The sequence below is a fragment of the Octopus bimaculoides genome, chromosome 10, assembly GCF_046866305.1.
Source record: "Octopus bimaculoides isolate indiv1 chromosome 10, ASM4686630v1, whole genome shotgun sequence".
NCBI classification, from domain to species: domain Eukaryota; kingdom Metazoa; phylum Mollusca; class Cephalopoda; order Octopoda; family Octopodidae; genus Octopus; species Octopus bimaculoides.
The window spans coordinates 88,707,706-88,730,922 of record NC_142937.1 but is presented as its reverse complement, the minus strand read 5'-3'; the positions used below and the strand labels follow the sequence as shown (position 1 = coordinate 88,730,922).

The 23,217-nt window shown below is 33.6% G+C and overlaps 1 protein-coding gene across 3 annotated transcripts in view; it reads left to right on the top strand.

Annotated features, from left to right (window-relative positions):
• Nucleotides 1–23,217, top strand: part of LOC106869943 (QRFP-like peptide receptor) — a 57,240-nt gene that overhangs the window by 15,472 nt on the left and 18,551 nt on the right. For all 3 annotated transcript variants that reach the window (XM_014915880.3, XM_052971349.2, XM_052971350.2), the window contains one exon: nucleotides 11,787–13,001. In XM_014915880.3, coding sequence (XP_014771366.1) covers nucleotides 12,734–13,001 — 268 coding nt within the window. In that variant the 5' untranslated portion in view covers nucleotides 11,787–12,733. The remainder of the gene's footprint in view (nucleotides 1–11,786; nucleotides 13,002–23,217) is intronic.

Below are 23,217 nucleotides of genomic sequence, written 5' to 3'. Positions count from 1 at the left end.
GGGAAAATATTCACAAACGCAAATATGAACTGTAAAAGCAGAAATTTAATCTACTGCATCAAATGCCCGAATTGTGAAGAACTGTATGTTAGCCAGACAGGCAATGCACTATCAGAACACTCACGTGTGCACCGACAACAAATTAAAAATCCAGAAGTCTGCCAAATACCGCTGAGTAACCACCTAGCAACATGTGGCCGGAAAATATTTATAATATTTCCATTTCATAAACTATACAATCCGAATGAAATCGAGAGAAAACTGAGAGAAAAGGACTTTATTAATAAATTCAAGCCCAAGTTTAATAAACAATGATAAATAATCTTATTTAAGGTTTAAAAATCTTATCCCCATATCTAAAAATAAAAATCTCTAAAAGGTACTGCTGTCATCATTTCTAAAAATAACCATCTAAGTTGAAATTCAACTCTTTCTCTATTGGTAAGAAATCTTGGACTAAAACTGAATAATGACATACATACATACATACATACACACACACACACACATACATACATACATACATACATACAAAATACCCTGTTAATGTTGTTGAAATTCCAATGAAGGAACCTTGGATCTAGATTGGAAAACGGCTCATTCTTTATTGGCAAGAAATCTTAAAATTAAACTGAACAATGATATGTGTATATATATATATATACATGTGTGTGTGTGCATTGACCTTACCTTAGTGGAAAAGTAATCTATGTGTACGAAGATATGTAGCTGTGTGATTAAGAAGTTCGCTTCGCAGCTACGGCACGGCACGGCACTCTGGGCAAGTGTCTTGTAATATAGTCTTGAGGCAACCAGTGCCTTGTTAGTAAATTTTATAGATGGAGTTTATGTGGAAACCCCATCGCGCGCGTATGAGCTTTTGATGCTCTAAAATAGGATGAACATATACATTGCTGTTTTTGTTAAAGTTGTCACTATTTGAACACGAACTACTGAGATTCACAGATGGTTGGTCTACCGAAGTCAGTGTTCTGCTGTAAATATATGGCAGCATTTTATATTTAACAAGTGTGTTGTTGTCTTCACATGGCCCAACTAGGCAGACGGGGTGAATTGAGAAATGTCTTCCCCTAGAGTAGATGCAGTGAGAGACTGAAACTTGTTACCATCTGCAGATTGTATTTGTTTGATATATTTCTGTGCTCAATCTGTGTTACAAGAAACGGATTCAAACACACATTCAAACACGTTTGTGTACATGAATATCTTGACACAGCTTTAAGTTGATGCATGCAGAATTTAAAAGACGACCATATGTCTTTATGCATGTGTTCAAAATAAATAACTAAATCGTTGAAAGTCAGGAATTTAGAATCCTTAAACCACAGCAAACAAGAGAGCGGAAGTGAACGCCGCTTGCAACTTTACAGACAAGCACAGACGCCATAATGATTAAAAGTCATTACGCCATTTAAGTGATCATTCGAAGAAGATAAACATAACACTATCATAACACACATATTTGTTTGTAATACGAATAGAATGAATTTTATAAGATAACGAACAATGAGTAGTCGCGGTGGTTTCAGCTTTACTCTTCGTTCAGTGTACGTTTACGTTTGACTACGTATTCTCAAAAACCCAACATTAAAGTGAGAGACCGGACACATAGCCGTCTGTTCAACTCTCTCTCTCTATATATATATGTATGTATGTATGTATGTATGCATATATATGTGTATGTATATGTACGTATGTATGTGTGTGTGTGCATGTATGTGTATATATATATATATGTATATATGTGTGTGTGTGTGTGTGTGTGTGTGTGTGTGAATGTGTATATGCACGTGCAAATGTGTTAAACATGTATATATGCATATATATATAACGCTGAATGCATGCATATGAGTGCGTGTGTGTGTGACTCTGCGTTCGCGCGCGTGTGTGATGGAAACGCATAATTGTTTGTGCATGTGAATATGCCTACAGGCAAGTATTCACGTGAACGCGTTTGTACATACATGTAAATGCGTTTATGTATATATATGTGTGTGTGTCTGTGTGTCTGTGTGTCTGTGTGGTGTGGTGCACATATGTAAATATTTCTTCTAGTACGAATATCCTTCCTGCTATATCTCAAATTTAAACATACAGTGTGAATATCTAAGAATTCGAGGTGCGTTTGAAGCGATTGATGTCTTGATATGAATGAACAGCAAGAAGGAAAAGCAAAGTGAATTCATTCAAGCTCTTGGTAGCACAGGGACATTGTGATAGTGCTGACATCCTTAATGATATCGACCGTGTAGTCTAAGTGAATATCATTCACACATTTTATTTCCGTATACATACACAAGTATATAAATACACACGTGTATTTATATGCTTGCGTGTGCATATGTACGTATGCATGTATATATATATATATATATATATATATATATATATATATATATATATATATATATAAATATACATATACATATGTATATATGTATGTATATATATGTATATATATATGTATGGATATATATATATATATATATATATATATATATATATATATATATATATGTATGTATATATATATGTATGTATATATATGTATGTATATATATATGTATGTATATATATGTATGTATATATATATGTATGTATATATATATATGTATATATATGTATATATATGTATGTGCATATATATATATATATGTATGTATTTATGTATGTATATATTTGTAAGTATATATATGTATGCATATATATATATATATGTATATATATATGTATATATATATATATGCATATATATATATTTTTTTTTAAATATATATAATATAAATCTCGTTCTCTGTATGTGTTTGTGTGTATAAAAGACACCGCTTGACAACTGGTGTTGGTCTGTTTACGTTCCCGTAACAGCGATTTGGCGAAAGTTTTCGATAGAATATGCACCGGACTTTTCACAAAATGAGATCCATTCATTCGGCTAAAAATTCTTCAAGGCGGTGCCTTAGCATGCCCGTAGTCTGATGACTAAAACAAAAATATAAGGTATATAAGGTATGTGTGTGTGTGTGTGTGTGTGTGTGTGTGCGTGCGCTCGCGCGCAACAGCGTGTGTATATGTATAATCAAAATTGAAATAACAATTTTCGTAACGCAGATTTTCACCTCACCGATCTCGGAAAGAAATCCGAGTAATGATACAGGAAGTTGTTGAGAATTTTCAGATAACGAAAACAAAAAACAGAGCTATTTTATTGAATGCAGGTGTAATGATAGATTCGATGAAATAAACATATTTGATGGCACACGAATTTCAAAGATAAAATCAAATTATTTTTAAACAAATAAACAAAATTAAAATATAGATATATTATTGTTGTAGGCTCAAATTACTAAAATAATTTCAAAAAGATGCTTGATCACGATTGCAAGGCATTTACATCTTAAATACATCTCTGCATGGTACTTGTTTTAAACTACGTGGGTGGAAGCTACAAGAATCAAGCAGACTTGACAAAGAGACGGCGTTGTGTAGTCGATTCGGTTGGAATAATGGTTTCCGCTTATGGAAGGACACCAACAGATTTTAGGGGAGCGGTTGGTTGATATCGTCAACCTCAGTACTTGACTGGTTCTTTATTTTGTCAACCCTGAATAGATGAACGTCAAAATATAAGGTATATATATGTGTGTGTGTGTATGTATGTATGTATGTATATATATTTGTATGTATGTATATATATATATATATATATATATATATATATATATATATATATATATATATATATATATATATATATTTATTTATTTATGTATGGCGTTGACCACTAACGTGGACATTTAATGTGCTAGAAATAGATCACATATATTTATATATGTGTATTTTGGTTGGTCGTAATCATTCATACTAGTATGTTATTCCTCATGAGGAATCTAATTTGTATTTCATGAAGAGTTTTTCGTTTTTGTCTTTGGAATTAATTAGACTCCGAAACAATTTGTAGAATGTATATTGGTTGCGTACCAACATGGATTTGAATTGAATTAAAGATCGACTACACATTACAATTTTTCCCTTTCCTTATACTGCATTTATATATATATATACATATATATATATCCGACTCTGCTATTTCTCAGATGTCAAGGAGTGACTTCTGCCATCTTCTCTCCAGAGGACAAAAAAGAAACGCTAGCAATAATTTGAACCGTGGCATTTTTGAATTGGTAGCGAATGATGCTGCCAACACTAAAAATATATTTTGTTTATAATTCTCTCTATCTCTCTCTCTCTCTCTCTCTCTCTCTTCGTCTATCTAATCAGTCTATCTTGTCTTCTCTACATCAATAATGCAATATCACCAGTGTTTAATTATTTCCCAGTCCTTAATTTTTGTAATAAAACATGCAATAGCTTGTCGCGAGGAAATGTTTAAGCTGCAAAAATAAACGAAATATATTGTTAGATTATAAACAGCATAGTTCTGAATAAAACGAGACATGAATTTGAGATAGAGCTGATCACGAAATAGCTGGAAATAAAGACATACATACGCCCACCCAAACCACCTACGCATGCATGTATGCAGCCATAACCTGTGCATGCGTGTCAGTATATATATATATATATATATATATATATATATATATATATATATATATATGTATATATACATACATATATGCACACTATGTATATATACATATATATGCATACTTTCATGCATACACATATGTATGTATATTTATACATATATAAGCGTGCGTGCGTGCGTGCGTGCGTGCGTGCGTGCGTGCGTGCATGTGTGTGTGTGTGTGTGTGTGGGTGTGTGGGTGGGTGTGGGGTGGTGGTGCGCGTGCGTGCAAATGTTATTTTCCTTATTGCCGTTTGTGGTGGCTTTTGCCGCGGCGGAAAGACATATTCGCAAGAGCATTCCTTTTGATTTTGTAATATTTTTTTCATTCAAATGCTAGTTTTTAATGTTTATTCTGTTAACGTTATATGAAGGAAAAGGAAGAAATTTTAATTATTTATATATCTTCTTCATATCTGAAAAGAATTTGGGCTATTTATTTTCTTTCTGCTTTTACGTGAGAAATTATTTTCAACACGACTCCATTGGCGACGACGGAAGTTAAGATATAGCAGTCAGAGTAGTTACCTTTCTCTTTGTGGGGGGGGGGGGGGGCAGATAAAGAGAATGCACATTTTATTGGCGCGTGGGAATATTTATCCAAATAGCAATAATAATTCCAATATTGGCATTAAGTCTAACATCAACATTGAGAATACAAGACAAAATATTTAATCTTTATTAGACACGTGATGATAGCACCACCACTACCATCAACAGCAACAACAACAACAGTGATAACAATGTTGGTAATTACTTTGATCTGTTGCATTCAGAACAATGCTTCAAAAATGGAAGATGCCCACAGCTGATTACATTGTTACATATGTTATTGATCAGTGAAATATGAAGCACAAAACTGATTATCAGCGTAATTCGAAGTAGGGGTATAGATATAACGTCAGTAATATTGTTAATAGAGACAAATAGTGATGAATGTGAAAAGGGTGATCATAAACACAACATGACTTACATGCTCAGGCATTTCTTTTGTACCAGACAATAATCTTAGAAGTGCAGACCTATGTCAACAGGGGGAAAGGAATAAAACTGCCTAAAACCTGAAATATGCAAATAGATGCACAAAATTAAAATATTTCAATACATTTCCCGAAGGGGAGAGAGACTTAAAAAGCAGCCAAGTAGACAACTTGAAGTTACCATCAAATATTTCAGCCTGGAAAGAAAATATAGTTACAATCAATGTAGAAGGTAGAGTACAGAATTAATTATAGCAAATTGCTTTATTCCGTGGAAAATATAAAAAGGAATATAATTCCAACTTGCAACTGGTATTTGATTTCAATAAGTCAAAGTGTCAGAATAATGTTGAAGATATCACAAAAGCTTCTATTTCACCGAAAATGGATGTTAATTCGGGCAAAGCAAGCCATGGTAATTGAACAGTGAATGCTGCGTTCTACCACTTCTTGTGCATTTGGAAGTATATGTGTGAATTTACAAAAGCTTCTATTTCAGCGAAAATGAATGTTAATTCGAGCAGAGCAAGCTATGGTAATTGAGCAGCGAATGCTGCGTTCATGTATGCATTTGGAAGTATGTATGTGTGAGTTTGTATGTGTCAATACAAGAGAGCTTGTATAAACTGCGCCTGTGTTCAAGCAACTGAATTTGTATAAACGATGAATGTGTCTTCACAATTAAAGCGACTATCTTTACTGTGTGCGTGTCTATACAATGAGCTATTAAAGTGCTTTCAAGTAAAGTCTTATCTAAAAGATTATGAATAGCTGTTCTTCTACATGTAAGAACGTATGTAGAAAAAGACCTACTCTTTTAACGACAGCGAATAGAAAAATTTGCACTTCATATGGCACCATGTGTAGAATGGTTTGTTCTGACAACAACATATTTAAAAAGCGTTCTGTTCTATCGACAGTATCGTACATAGATAGAACACACTTATGTTGATAGCATCGTGCAAAGAAATGTCTTATTCTTAGATCAGAAATATGTGAACCATATTGTGTGTGCTGGGCAGTAGTGCAGCAACGCATGCGTATGAAGAGGGCCGATAGGAGTGTCTGGGTTGTCAGTCATTAGGTACGCCTCTTGATTTAGTAGAGCACTAATCACTGATTGGTCAAGAATGAATTCAGTTCAATTAGAGCAGATGTCAAGCAAGTCTGTGTGCGAGAGATCGCATCACTAGAACAATTCAGAAGAGATTACAGATGGAGGACAAAAAGACTAGATATGAAAAGGAAAGGTACTTAAATACTCAATATCAGAAAATGCGACAACAATAAACTTCAATCATTAGAAACAACTGAATAAAAACTAAGAATAATTAAAAAAAAAGAAACGCTCTCCTGCAGCTATTGTTGCCTCTCAACGACTAAAAACCGTGGTGTAGAATGTTAATCAAACACATAAACCTCCGTGTCAATGAAGGACAGCTCCCTGCAGTAACAAAACAAGCCATGACAGAGTCCCCTTTACAGCAAAGAGTTTGTAGCTCAAAACTTCTACAAAAAACGTTTGGTAGTGAGGTGTTGGTCATGGAGATCGATGTTGCATGGTAGTTCATGAGAAAAAGAGATGTAAATGGAATAAAATTGACGAAAATCATTAGCAAAATGCAATCTATCAGTAGAACAGCATTGCATATTGTTTTGAAGACAACATTGTGGGTAGCCGTTTATCATGTGTGCAGTATTTTTCTTTATAACAGTGATATAATTGACATTTAAGACTGCATCTTAGGAGTTTGAGGGTTTCATTGTCTCTTTTGTTCATTAGACATTTCGTAGCTATTTTTTGTTATTGGACTATAGGTGCATAATCTTTGAAATGTGGTACGATGTACCGGTCAGGAGTCCAAGACAGGCTATACTTCAATCAAGTTAATGTAAATATTGTACAATGTACATACAGTCTTTGCAGAATAGAATAGAAAATATAATATTGTTAAAATATAAGTATTTAGTTCAACAATATTAAATACTAATTTATTAAGACCTCGCTGAGAAAGACAATAAAAATTTCAGTAATTTACCCAAGTAAAAAGCGCTTAATAAAACTTTATTTTATCTAAAAATGGAATAAGAGGTAAAGTTAATGACATACAAATTCTTTCAAAGACTTTATATTGAAACAGATTTTATTTTATATAAAAGACAGAATTTGAAATGGGCAAACAGATAAAATTTAAAATGTTACCATCTTGCCGTCAGCAAAGCGACGGGTATTGAATTAGCTTGAATAAAGATATCAAATGTTACATGTTGAACTAACTTTAGAAAACACTTACTTTTACTTTTCCTCTACAAATATAGATTTCATTTGTGAAGTGCATGCTAACCAGTTATTTTCTTTTTTCCCTAAAATCCAAATTTTTCGGATCGTTATATAAAATATTTACTAAGATAACAAATAATCATTCGCATAGATGTGATTTAGGATAAGTAAGCTGCAGTTTCCATCCATAAATATTTTCCTTTTCATTGATTGCTGAAGAAATGTTCACATCTGCAGCTCAGCTGACCTCTTCGGCTAAGATCGCATTTGGCAGATATTTTACTGGGAATGTTGCAATATTCTTTGATTTGATATGTGTGAAGGCATTCAATAACGAGGGCAACATCTATATTCATCACAGAGCAGTCTTCCTGCGGATGACAGATCATAATATTTTAGCGACAATGCATTTCATCATGGGAGTTATTACAATGATGAAATGTTGAGGCATTTGCTGAGCACATGTGTAATGTATTCCTAGGAAGAGTGATGTAATTGATCTCCATAGCTGAATCTTGTGAGTTAAGAGCTGTATTGTCTTTTGCATTACATATTTCAATAAGTATTCCATGCTCTTGGATTGTAACATCAGATTCTTCGAAATATATTAATGCTGGCATCATCCTCGATTTTTTGTGGGGGTTTTATTTGCATTTGGGGAGAGGGAAGGGGGTACGCAGAATATTTATCTTGAATGTACTTGTTGAAACATGTAAGTTCAGCAATTCTGGGTTCCCATGGGAGGTCATCTGTAATCGAGTACTTTTTCAGATGTTAACTAGTGTTCGCTATAGAACCGTCCATACGATTTTCCCTCTTCAATTTTAGGCATTTACATTGATGTAACCATAATATTTTTGCTCTCACTATTTAATAACTGCTGTCGTAATGATAGTGTACCACACTCAAAGGCTGTATACACTGAACTTAAAAATATATGTATACATGCATGCATGCATGTGTGTATGTATGTATGTATGTATGTATGTATGTATGTATGTATTTATGTACGTCTGTTTGTGTGCGTGTGTGTGTTTACATATATGTATGTGCGTTTGTTCGTATGGACGTACGTGTGTATGCATATATGAATGACTATATATGTATGTAAGAATGTTTGTGTGTTAGTATCTACGCATACATGAATGACTTTATGTCTATATATGTGTCCATGTATGCTTTTTTTTCTTTGAAATTTGAGCTCTTTGCAAGATTCAAGCCGGTCATTAAAATGACAAGGCTTTTTTGTTTGACTTAAGACAATTCCCGAGATTTGCGAATATACGAGTTAGTGTATGCAAAGAAGAAGTTGTACGTGTGTATGTAATTGTACTCATTTAATAGGTGTACGTGTCACCTTAGTACACGAGTATGTGTGCGCATATATGTATATGCGTATGTATATATGCATGTATGTATTTTTCTGGTTTTAGTAAAAAATGTTTTTCTTTTAATAGAGAAAGTGTGTCTTTCAAACCCAGAACAAGGCTCTTTTATTGTAATCTATGCATATATGTGTGTGTGTGTATGTACGTATGCATGCATTCGCAAGCGTTTAAATGAGTGCACTTGCATGGATATCATTGCATGTTTGAATTTCAGTGTTTTCACTTATGCATATATACGTACATAGATATACGTTTCGTGCCAACACGTGTGCATATACACTCATTACGCTAAACTCCTGGAATGTTATACATTTTATTCATAGTTGTATTAACAGCATGCAATCAAAATTTCCTTGAAATTTCATAATTAGCTGTGACATTCTAGTATTGTGAAATCCAGTTTCTCAAGCAACTGAGGCAGTTAGTTACTCAAATACCCAAAATTATCACAGGTATGAATTTTGAAGTTATACTCCAGATAGAGTAACTGCAAGTTTCTCATTAGTTTGGCATAGTTCTCTTTTTCACTAACCTTTAAGTGCACTGCCCTTCTGCAGATACAGCTCATCTACAAATATACTCATCATGGTTTAGCATGTTTCTTTAGGCGCTCCATATTATCTTCACTGACCCTGCAGCACTCTATGATCGTAAAGCTGCATCTCATCTCTTCTTGAATCCGAACTCAATCCGAAAATCTAATATTCCTTTCAAGAATACTATTGGGTTGGTGCATAATTATTGCGGCTTTTTTTCAACAAATTTTATTCAACAAAAACAATAACAATATTTAACAAAAACATCTTTAAATGACGGTCTGACCGTCTGTCAAGCAAATGGGAAGCAGTACTTGAAGTAGATGGTGAATGTGCTCCGGAATAATCATTTAACGATGTTTTTTTGTAACATGTTATTGTTTTTGTTGAATAAAATTTGTTGAAAAAAGCCGCAATAATTATGCACCAATCCAATATAAAAAAAGAGTGATGTTAAACCGGGCAGCGTATTAAGCCAACATATATAAAAGTATTGAACCTATATGCTACCACTTATGTGATATATATATATATATATATATATATATATATATATATATATATATATATATATCATATTTTATCTTTTACTAGTTTCAATCATTTGACTGCGGCCATGGTGGGGCACTACCTTCAATTTTTAATCGAATCAATCAACCCCAGTAATTATTTCTATGTTAAGCCTGGTGCTTATTCTATCGGTCTGTATTACCGAAACACTAAGTCACTTGAAAATAACTAAATATTGGAGTCGATTTGTTCGACTAACCCGTTCAAGTAAAAGATACATATATACGTGCACACAAACACACACACATTATATATATATGCGTGTGTGTCTGTGTGCGTATATATATATATATATATATATATATATATATATATATATATATGTGTGTGTGTGTGTGTGTGTATGTATGTATGTATATATATATATATATACATATATATGAATTTGTTCTGTTCCATTGACATTTTTACTAAATTTAGTACAAAGAACAAATGATTTTCTCGTTGCGTCTAAGAAATATTTATTTCAACCACTAATATTTGATATGCCCTTAACTATTTAACTATTAATTCAACAGTTTGAATTCTTTATGTGAACTAATTTTTAATACATAATGTATTAGTATATAAATTTCATTGAAATGTCGGCCGCTTTCGATATATTCCAGTTGATGTTCTTTAAAATCCCGTCAACGACGCTACGTATACTAGTTTCATTATATGGTTACCCCACATTATAGTCAGAAACAAGGATCATTGTCCAGGCATTAGAAATATATAGGAAACTTTGTGTATATTCTAATGAACGTTGAAATATTTTTTGCCTGTCTGTGCGTGCACGTGTATATATATATATATATATATATATATATATATATATATATATATATATATATATTTCATATTTATATATATATTTTTTTTTCAGGTATTTTTCATATGCTGGCCACTGATGAAATTTTTTAATAAAATTTTATCCTTATATTAGAAGTATATATATACATATATATATATATATATATATATATATATATATATATATATACATATATATATATATATATATATATATATATATATATATATATATATATATATATACATATATATATATATATATATATATATATATATATATATATATATATATATATATATACATATATATATAATTGTTGAACTAATGGGTGTGTGTCAATTAGTGTGTTGATGATGTGTTCAGTAAAGCACTAGCACGTGTTGGGTCACCTGGTGTCATCCAGTTAGGGTATGTTTCCGTTGGATCCACTTCAGGAGTTCATTTACCGATTATATTTACATATATATATATGTGTATATATATATATATATATATATATATATATATATATATATATATATGTATACATACATACATACATACATATATACGTACACTAAACACACTCACACAGACATACGCACACAAATATCTGATCACAGACATTCTGTTTTATATTTCAGAACAATGATGCAGAGATTATTAAAAATATCTATTAATATAGATGGAAGTATTCTAAAAGCCTGGAGAATCTGAAAGTGAATAAGAAAAAATTTTGCAAGAAATATTTTTGAAGGAAATGTAGGAAGAAGATCAACATGAAGGAGATGAAAAAACTATACGGCTTCACCTTTGAAAATGAGTGTTACAAACAAATGTATGTGTTTCCTGGAAGTCTATATACACCACCTACTTCTGCTGTTTCAACACACGAATACAAACAAATAAACGAATACGCTCGCACAAACATCCGTATGCAACAAACAACACTCCGTATTGTTTCAGATCACACAACAGGGTGATTTATGCTGAAAAATCATCGTCAATCTCATGGGTTGTCTTCTGGCTAAAATGAAGAACTAATATTTTGTGTCCCTTGGAATTATGTAACACTTATAACTATGGCGTCCGTTAGTCTCCCGTAAACTTTGATCTATCTACACCGAGAAAATCTTGTTTGGATCTTGACAGAGCAGCATCTGCTGTCAATGTAAAGGTCCCCCAAGAGAGTGAGTTGTTGCTGCATTTGAAAGGATTAACCTCCGAGGGTAGTTCTGGTGCTGATTTGTTATCAAATGCTCTTTTATTCACCAGCAAGACATTCAGTTTCTTCCTCTCCTTCACTCTTTTTATACCCCCGCCTTGTTACTTTTTTATTATCAAATACATATATATACATATGAACATGTTCGTATGTGTGTGTATACATATATATATATGTGTGTGTAGCTATTTTTAATATAGGTATAACTGCTGCTCTTTGGATCAGGATTTTCATAGTATCCTCCTCCTCTGACCTATCATCTTCAAAGTCATCACTACTACCAGGACCATTATCATCAACGAAATAAAAATAAAAATATCAAACCAACAGACTTAAAGAAAACAAAACAAAAAAAACCCCACCAAGATGGCATCAGTATCTGATATAGATGAAATGATGTTTGATCTGTATAACGGATCACTGGGCAATTTCACTCATGTGTTTGAAGATTATGCAGACGATATGGCAATGTTATTTGATTGGAATGATATAGCACTTGTCAGCCTTTATACAATTGTCTTTGTTATCTCAATCATTGGCAATATATCAATTCTCTTATTGATTGGTCTCACACGGAAACTGCGTAACATCACCAACATGCTTCTGTCTAATATGGCCGTCGCTGACCTTGCAGGTAAGTGTTCACATATTTCTATCTTAATTTCCTTTCTTGTTTCAGCGCCTCTTAATTATCTCCTCTCTCTCTCTCTCTCTCTCTCTCTCTCTCTCTCTCTCTCTCTCTCTCTCTCTCTCTCTCTCTCTCTCTATCACTCCGTCTGTTTACTGTCTTTGTTAACTATAATAATAATAATAATAATAATAATCATTATTATTATTATTATTATTATTATTATTATTATTATTATTATTATTATTATTATTGTTGTTGTTGTTGTTGTTGTTGTGAGGGCGCATGACCTAGTGGTTAAGGTGTGGCACTCACGATCGCGAGATCGTGGTTTCAATTCCTAGATCGGGTGATGCGTTGTGTTCCTGAGCAAAATACTTCACCGCACGTTGCTCTGCGATCACTTTGACACCTGAAGCATGGTGCATCGTGCACCTTTTCTAAATCGACAGAGAACCGTTTATTCTTCTTAACTTTAAAGTGTCTTTGCTATGAACATATACAGTTCAAGTTATTTACCTTAAATTCAAGACAGGAATTTACAGACAACTGCTGAAATTTTTTCCATTCTAAATTGGATTGACATGATGCCAGACAGCTAGACGATGCTACCTTATGTTGTAAAAATAATTTAATTAACGTCGATGTTTTTTTTTTATTTCCTTTTTTTATATGATTATTTGCTTAACAAGCAGGTTCATTAAATGAGTAGTTTAAGTGTATGTCATTGGATTCTAACTTTGGACTAAGTATATTTACTAAATACACCACTGAAGTATTATCATCGCTGAGAATAAGATGAAAATCTTTTCCGTATGGTAATTCTCAATCTTTATTCTAAATATCATGACTACTTCTTCACTAATATCATCTGTCTGAACTCTCTTCATTCTTAAATACAATATTTACTGCAGGTAAATAACTATCATGTATTATAGTTTTCTCCATTTTTCACTTAATCTATACATTTTTAACTTAAAAACTATTTTTTGAATAAATTCAGATTTTAGCAGACTCATCTAAACAACCACTATTCACGCTTGTTATTTATTCTAACGTCATTTGATTGTTTGGTTGTTTGTTTGTTTGGAGTCAACTACATAGAGTTAACTCTATGCGTGTTGAAAAGACGCCCAATTATAAATTTGCCTATGCAGTAAGGACCGTTTGGCATAGTTGTGCCTTTATGGCAACAGTTGTTAAATTTCTCCAAAGTGAGATATTCTAGCAAAAAATTGAAAATATCACAAAAGTGGCACGCAGTTTTCATTTCACTATAATAATGGTGTTCACCTTCTTAAATTGTATTATTATTTATCTTGCTTCTTATTTTCTTTGTTTGATACGATCTCCTATTTTGCAACCTCACATCTCTTTCCTTTGTTTTTTGTCCTTTTAGATAAACCTGAATGTAGACAGGTTGTGCCCATTATTCTTTTCTATATAGAAGATATTTGTGTGATAAATATTCCAGTGAGGTGCAGAACTGGCAGATACCATTTATTCCGCTGTAAGTTATGAGGTCGAATCTTGGTTTCAATATATGAAACTTCCGCGTGATTGGAGATGTAGATCTTACTCTAAACAGTCTTCTTTTCCCAGCAATATTTTGTCGATGCAATAGAGCTGCTTGATCGGTTTCTTTGTCACTTCTGTCTACAATTCTTCCTTTTCCCCTTTTCTGCCTCACTTCTTTCTCTTTCTTTCTATCCTATTTTTTCTTCCATGTCGTTTTCTAATAATTGTTTCTTTTTTGTTCTAATTCTTATTTTATCCATTCTCCTTTCCTCTATTTCTTGCGGTGATAAATGTCCTGTTCTTTCTGAAAATCTTTTTTTGCTATTCTCTATTCTTTTATCTCTTGTGATGAATTTCCTCTTCTGTGAACAATTCTCTCTCTATTTTTCTCCTTCCCAGTACTTATTGCAATGCATTTAGTATTTCCATACGTTTACTTAGAATCTCATTTCTTCCTCTGGTCTCGCGTTCATATTAATTTTCTTACAACAAAGACCGTTTCCTGCGATGGGCACTTGCATGTCTTGCAGCTGCTACTTCACTTGCCGTTTTTACTTTCCGTGCTCCGTTTCCGCCATTTTGTCGTTACACAAAACAATTATTTGGAAAACATTAAACATACAATCAACTAACGTTCGTTTCGCTTAATATATGGTCCAAGTTTTGAAAACATGATACATTTTTCTAGATTATGGTGTATATTCAATTCCAAATTGTTATTTTCCAACGATATAGTATAAGTCGTTGATATTAAAATGTTTCAGAATGTTTACCTGTGCAAATATTTGTTGCTTTTCTTGTTCGGATTTGTGGTTTCAGTAAATAATTAAAATATATTACACATGCAATATACTAACAATATTCGTTTCTATTTTCGCTCGCCTGACGTTGCTTTTTACTCCCACACATTTCCACCTCTCACTCTCGGTCTTTCATAATCTCCCACTCTTACATAATCTCCCACTCTCGTCACAAACTGAATTTGTCGCTTTATAGCCTTAGCTTTATAGAATTCATATTTCTAATGATACAGTAATTTGTTAATATTGAAACGGAATGACCGAGTTTGGAAGAAATTTATGAACTGTTCAGCCATAAAGAAATCCGCGTTAAAAACTGAAATTCTTCTAAAACTGTTTATTTACTTGTGTGATGTGCGCTAAGATCAAGAGTGATAATTTTGTAAATGTATTCAAGAATTCTTTTAAAGCTGCAACCTTTAACTCAATTCGTTTTACAATACTTGCCCCATTCTTCAGACAATACCTCTCTCTCTCTCTCTCTCTCTCTCTCTCTCTCTCTCTCTCTCTCTCTCTCTCTCTCTCTCTCTCTCTCTCTCTCACTCTCACTCACTCTCTATCTCTCTCTCTCTCGCTGATATGGTTCCGTAACAGTCTGTTGTGCGAGGGAAGTGTAATTCGGGGAAATAAGAATCAATTCGCCTACCCTTTCGTTGTTCTGCCGTCCACCTGTACTCAATCCAAAACTCGCGCCCAGCCCGCGCACCTATCGATAGTAGCTACTAGTACCCGTCTCTCTCACCCCCTCGCCTCACGTCCATTCGTCGTGAGCACTCCTGGTCTTCCTTCCCTCACTTCCTCTCTCACCCTTCCTGTTCCGGTCAAACCCCTTGACAGTTGACGTCGCAGTCCTCTCCTTCCGGCTTATCTCATCACCACACCGTCCAACACACCATGGATATTATGCATACATACATACATACATACAGTAATTATAGGAATAAATGCTTCGCAAATATAAAATAAACATTTTTTTTTGTACAAAAAGATTGAGAGAGGGTTCAGAGAAAATTAGGGCAATAATATAATGGGGAAATATCTAAAAACAGAAAAAGTAACATTCGAAAATAAAATCAAGCAAAATACTGATGAAGAAACACTGCATATTAACTGCAAAATCCCGCTAATGAAAACATCAAGTTTCCATAAACGTGTTCTGCTATGAACACATTCATTCTCGGTCAATATATAGAATGCATTATGTAATCATTTCAATATGAAGTTTGATTTAATTTCGTGTATCTGTTCGTTTTAGTAATAATTATTTATTTTCTTATTCTAAACCGGATATTTTATACTAGTATTGAGCTTTCTAAGTATATATTCATATTGTTGTGTGGAAGTAGACCACCCCTATTGGTTGGCTCCTAATGGACTGTGCCACAATATAAATGGACATATGCAGAGAGCCTTCACAGCAGGGTAAAACTGAGAGTTGCGTATTGCTGAGGGTTATTACCAGTATCTTGAGTAGAACGATATGTAAGGACGTTATTATTATCTCCTTACATCGTACATCGAACGTTCGATACAGCTCATATAATTACTAAAACAGCTCATTTCTAAAAGCTAATTATAATTGCACTTTTAATATTAATTTCGTTGATTTGAATACACTTGCAAAAACTTGCAAAGAAAACCAGGCATATTTATGATCAGGACATCTTTGATGTTTCCTTATATCACCAGTTCGCCCCTCACGATCTTATAAACAGGAAATATCTTCTTCATACTCTCATTATAGTTTCACTGATGAAAACAACCCGTGTTCATATACTTCTATGTACGTCTGGCTGCTAGAAACATGATCGTGCCCAGATAATATTTAGAATATATTACGTTGATTTTATTTTCCAAAGTACCTCTTCGTCTAACCTACACTTACTCACTCACAGGCGCGCTCACACACGCACACACACACACACACACACACGCGCACGCGCACACACACACACACACACACACACACACACACACACACACACACACACACACACACACACACACACATACAGAGCAGATTTATGCATACGTATACATGTATGTATCAGGATCGACTGCTGATACTTAAGCCAACGCATGCAATATTGAAGGCAAAGCCCAGATATTTGAAGTACAGTACAAACAAACAAACACACACACACACACACACACACACACACACACACACACACACACAGAGACTCACACCTATTTGATGTCAAAGTTAATAAACGAATATCAAATTAAAAGATGAAAAATTGAACTTTGATTTGAGTTGTTTCAGCTTTTATTATTCAGAACAAATTAAAATCAATCAATTCGAATAAAACGTATGAAATTCATATTAAAAATATTAATGAGGTTAAAAAAATTGTTTCTTTTATAACATTATATTTTATTCAAAATAATGGTATCTTCAGATTCATAAAAATTTTCCACCAGAGAAAATAAATTATTGAACATCATTTCTTATATCTTTGTTCATCATATATTTGTATAAATAAAAAGCAACACAGAATAAAGTAACGCAGAGCTACTTTGTGTGTGTACACTTTTAAATATTAATACCGTTTCTACTATAGGCACAGGGCCTGAAATTTGTGGGGAGGGGGCCAGTCGGTTAGATCAACCCCAGTACGCAACTGGTACTTAATTTATCGACCCCAAAAGGATGAAAGGCAAAGTCGACCTCGGTGGAATTTAAACTCAAAACGTGAAGACAGACTAAATACCGCTAAGCATTTCGCCCGGCGTGTTAACGATTCTGACAGCTCGCTACTGTATTGATATCAGTTGACCTTTTTGCATGCATTTTTAGTTCATTTTATATGTATATTCAAACGTTGAAAACGTCCCCATTTCTTGATTAGTATTGAATCGATTAAAAGAGATGGGTGATAACTGGATAACAGGATAATCTAATTAGTAATTTCGATACTAAAGTTAACACGCTACCATTTATTTATGAATAAATTTTATTCTCAAAATTTTTAATTACATATATATGGTGTTAACTTTTGTCTATTTAAAATTGTTTTGTGGGTGAACATGTGTATAACGTAGGTATCCTCTTCTCTGCTGGCTCTCATAAGAACTGATACGAAAATCTGATTTGTTAATTGCATTCATTTATATATGTTAGTCAATATTGCATACCTAGGATTTACACCCAAAATACCATCGATGCGGATGCGCACGCGTTGTGTGTAGTCAAGATAAGCTCAGAATCCAACTGACTGACTGGGGTGCACGTTTGTTACACTGACCTCGACAAGCAGTGGCACGCCGACAGATTCACAATTCCAAATTCTATCGTCCCTACCCCGATCCTACTCTCCACTATCAGAAATTCGTATACGTCACCGTCCACCAGCTTATCTCCTCTTCCTTCGTCCTCGCCGCCATCAACCTCATTATACACACATCCCGCACCCACCTTCTCCAAATCCACGAACCTAACTACCCTTGCCACCTCATCGTCTTATTCTATAATTGCACCAGAGACTTCCTATCAAAATACCTCGACCTCATTCTTTCCCCCCATCAGCTTCCCTCCTTTCTTTCTGCCATGACACAAATCCTGTCTTCCAGTTCTTCGACTCCTTCTCCTCCCCGTTCTCTTCAGATTCTTATGCACCTTAGATATTCTCCACATACCGTCATTCCTCACAGTACGACCTTCCCACATTCAAATATCTTTCAACTATCGCCTTATAGTACTGCTACCTTATTAACTTTTGCTGAATTTGTACTCAGTCTCATCTGCTTCTCGTTTGCAGAAGACTTTTAGCGACAGGTCAATGGGGGGGGGGGTATGGACATTAGAATTGGATCCAATTCTGTTAATCTTTTTGTAGGTTATGCTGAAGCCTCGATTTGATCAGTTACCAGCCTCACATCCGAGAATAATTCAACATTTTCATTTCTTTCCTCCTTCTCAGGAATTCACCGCTCCTATTTCTCATACAGGATCTTTTTGTTTGGCTTTCAATTTTGTTCCAACTGATTTCAGATTTGGTGTGTTGATGTAGTTTTGTATACAAATTATGGAAGTGAAATTCATTTTTTGCCTTAAATTAATAAAAGCAAAAATAATAGCTTTTAAAGTTTGCAAATTTGGGGTAATTTTTGCTAACCGAAAGCCACAGCCATATTGGTACCTTTGCCCTCGCTTTTGATATTTTTTTCTATTGTTATCTGAAAGATTTTTGGAGGCTAAACATCATATGCTTCCATATTTCATATTTACTAGAAAAAGTATTTATTACAAACACGGGGAAAAGAAGAGAGACTAGAAAACTAAGAGAGATGAGCGGGTTAGCTTATGTTTCCTTCTTCTCCACCCATCTTTTTTTTTTATCATATTCAAACTACCGTTTCATTTTGTTATCGACATAGTTCGTCTTCTAATTACCTCAGTTCCATTTCCTTCAAAAAATATATTTCTCCTCATTCACTGTTACAAACACTTTTAGAAATGAACTAACAAGTGACTACAAAAATATATCCATTATATTATTTCTTCTACTTTACAATGAGTGCAATGTATATCAACAATAAAAATAACATCAGAAATATATTCCTTTTAGAAAAAAAGAAAAATATTCGCAATAGTAGGCATTTTTGTCTTATTATTATGCTTTTTAAACAGTGTTCAGCGTTTTATGACTTTATCTTCAACGATAAGAAAATTTCTTTTAATTTTATTCCTTTTTAAATTTAAGGATTTTAAAAATTTAATCAGCAATTGATTGCCGATAGTGGATTTGCTGATGTAATACAATTTTTTGCCTTTTTTCTATAGAAATAATGTTTTTCGATTAAATTTGAAGAGCATAGATATATTTTATTTCCACTTGAAAGCATTTGCAGTTTCACTTTCTGTAAATTTAAAATGTTTTTAGCTTATTTTCAATTTATTAATGATACACATTTAATTACAAATACAAATAAGATATATTCGTACTCCTCAAATACAAACGATATATATATATATATATATATATATATATATATATATATATATATATATGAGTGTGTGTGTGTGTGTGTGTGTGTGTGTGTGTGTGTGTGTGTGTGTATAGATAGATTGACTGACAGACAGACAGGAAGGCAGACAGACAGACAGACAGACAGACAGACAGACAAACAGACAGACAGACAGACAGACAGACAGACAGACAGACAGACAGATAGATAGATAGATAGATAGATAGATAGATAGATAGATAGATAGATAGATAGATAGATCTGCAGTTGTCGTCACTTAATCCTAATCACTTTGTGATTTAATAAAAAATGAATTAAAAAATTCATTTTAACCAAGAAATAAATAGTATGCCGAACCTGAAGCTGATATTCAGAAATTAAAAGTCGGAAACGAATCTTCCATTTTTAGAAAAGACGTAATAAATGATTTGCAAGGTGTGGCTTAAAAGAAATCCATGCAAACATTTTTTTTTTTTAAATCAATGTTTCCACATTACTTTAAATTTCAAAACTGATTGTCCGATACATATGTATTTCGTATGTTCTTCACAGCGCAAAAGTCTCTACATGAATTCTCGCTTACACTCTTAAACCGACGTTCAAGACCCGACGACAATAATTCATATTGTAAAATTAGTATATTAATACTGAAATAGTTTACCGAGAACTTGGTGCATCTCTTTTCAACAAATCCTAAAGAATGTGAGTAGGAATATAAACAATGTGCTTGGGAACAGTTAAAGAGGGTACACAAAGTCCCCCGGTTTAACGCAACTCCTGAGTACTGGATGCATTTAGCGGAGTCCACTGTCTTGTAAGTTTTCGGAATACGATTCCGGTTTGGAGATAACTTCCTCGCCACCTTCTGTCACGTTTCAGAGGTCGAGGAAAGTGTTAAAAACACGAATCATTCTTTTCTGACTCAGCCATTAAAACAAAAACGAAACGAAAAAATAAAATATAGAAAAATAGAATCCAACAAAATATGTCCATATAAGCTCCTGGAGTGTCTTGATTTAAAGAATCTGACTATTTTTAATCAAGAAATTCAACAGACTGAACTAAAGACGACCAGAATAATGAGTATCCGTCTAGACAGCATAATTACCATATTACCTGCTTCTTTTATTTATATATATTTATTTATTTATCTTTACATATGACGTTTTCTTGAAATTAATTGCTGTTAACAACATGCAGTAAAGCTTTGTTAGATTGTCAAATGCCTAATGTGAATTAAGGTCCGAGACACAACCTTTTGAATGCAATGCTTCTCTGTGGTCTTAGCTCTGATGGATGAAACAAGCCAATTAACTAAAGAATTATTGTCTGCTAGATTCGCAGAGCCAGTGAGAGAAATTCTAAGCAGTCACTCATCCTGCAACAAATAGTAGCTAAGTCTGTTCCATATCATATGTCTATTTTATTGAGAGAGAGGGGGGGCATGCTTAATAATGTTTAATTGAAATTATGAGCTAAATAAAATAACTCAAATAAACCAATGGTATATAATTTGATGATTAAGTTAAATAGGCGATATGTTGTATGCCGTATGCAGGTGGTTCTAAATTAATTAATTAATTAATTAATTAATTAATTGGAGTTTCTTGTAATTATTAGCAACTCTTAAAGACAAAGAGGTATTGTCAGAAAGTAATCTTAAAGTTGATTTACATTCTTAGAAGGGGAGTTTGATCTTTGCTTCCAGACAAGGGACAATTGTAGACAGATTTCTGCCTGAGATAAGGGAACTATCTCAAATGGATAATGAGACGAATTTACGTGCAAATTGACCTTTAACAACGCAATTCCAGATATGGTTTCACAGCTAAAACTGGAATGGTCACAGCTGGCATAGCTTCTACTCGTATTTTAATCAATTTAAACAGCAACTACAGCTATATTTTCTATATCTTTCAAATCGCAATAGTAGAGCATATGCACCAAACTCAAATACAAGCATACACACAAACATGTTTATAAAGTATTCCATTTGTGCATTAAAATTAAAGTGCCTAATAGATATAAACGTGTCCAGAAGCACTCACACTTGATGGCTGCGACTCGATTTTGATCAATGCCAATGTTTGATTATTCTCTTCAACACGAACAGCATGGATGTGACGTTTCAGTCCTACTAGAGACACACCGACACTCTTTTGCACAGATGTGACAACAATGGGTGACTCTTGCAACATGTGTTCAGAGAGCTTATCACCCACGCTCACGCAGGCCTTCATTTCGTTGCTAAATTTTTCATTGTGCTTACCTTTTTCGGCTTCGGCCAGCCATTGTATGCATCTCTCTCTCTCTCTCTCTCTCTCTCTCTCTCTCTCTCTCTCTCTCTCTCTCTCCCTCTCTCTCTCTCTCCCCCTCTCTCTCTCTCTCCCCCCTCTCTCTCTCTCTCCCTCTCTCTCTCTCTCTCTCTCTCTCTCTCTCTCTCACACACACACACACACATACATTTCACATACCATGATTCTATTCATAAAGTTATTTTTTTAGAATAATCTTGGGGTTCAAAAAAGCAAAGAGGTGTAAATCTCCATTCATTCAACAGCTTGACACAAAAACGTAATGAACTTACAAGATATACAACTCAGCTCACATTTCAGAATATTTCAGAATATTTCAACATATCAAAAATATTTGCGATCTGTAGGCTACACAAAAACTCGGAAATTTTTCATCGTACTTTTTACATTCATTTTTATAACGAATAATGTCAATCGGGATAATGTCATAGACTTTTTTAATGTTTCGCAAAAGATGGTCAAAGAATGATCAAATGGATACGGAATTATTTTCTTTCAGAACAAAATAGGAATCAATTTGTCATCATAATGACAATCCACTCATCCCAAATCGTATCTCTTCAACGTTTCATTAAAACTCTGTTTTACTAAGATATTATCAAGACGGCAAGCTCGCAG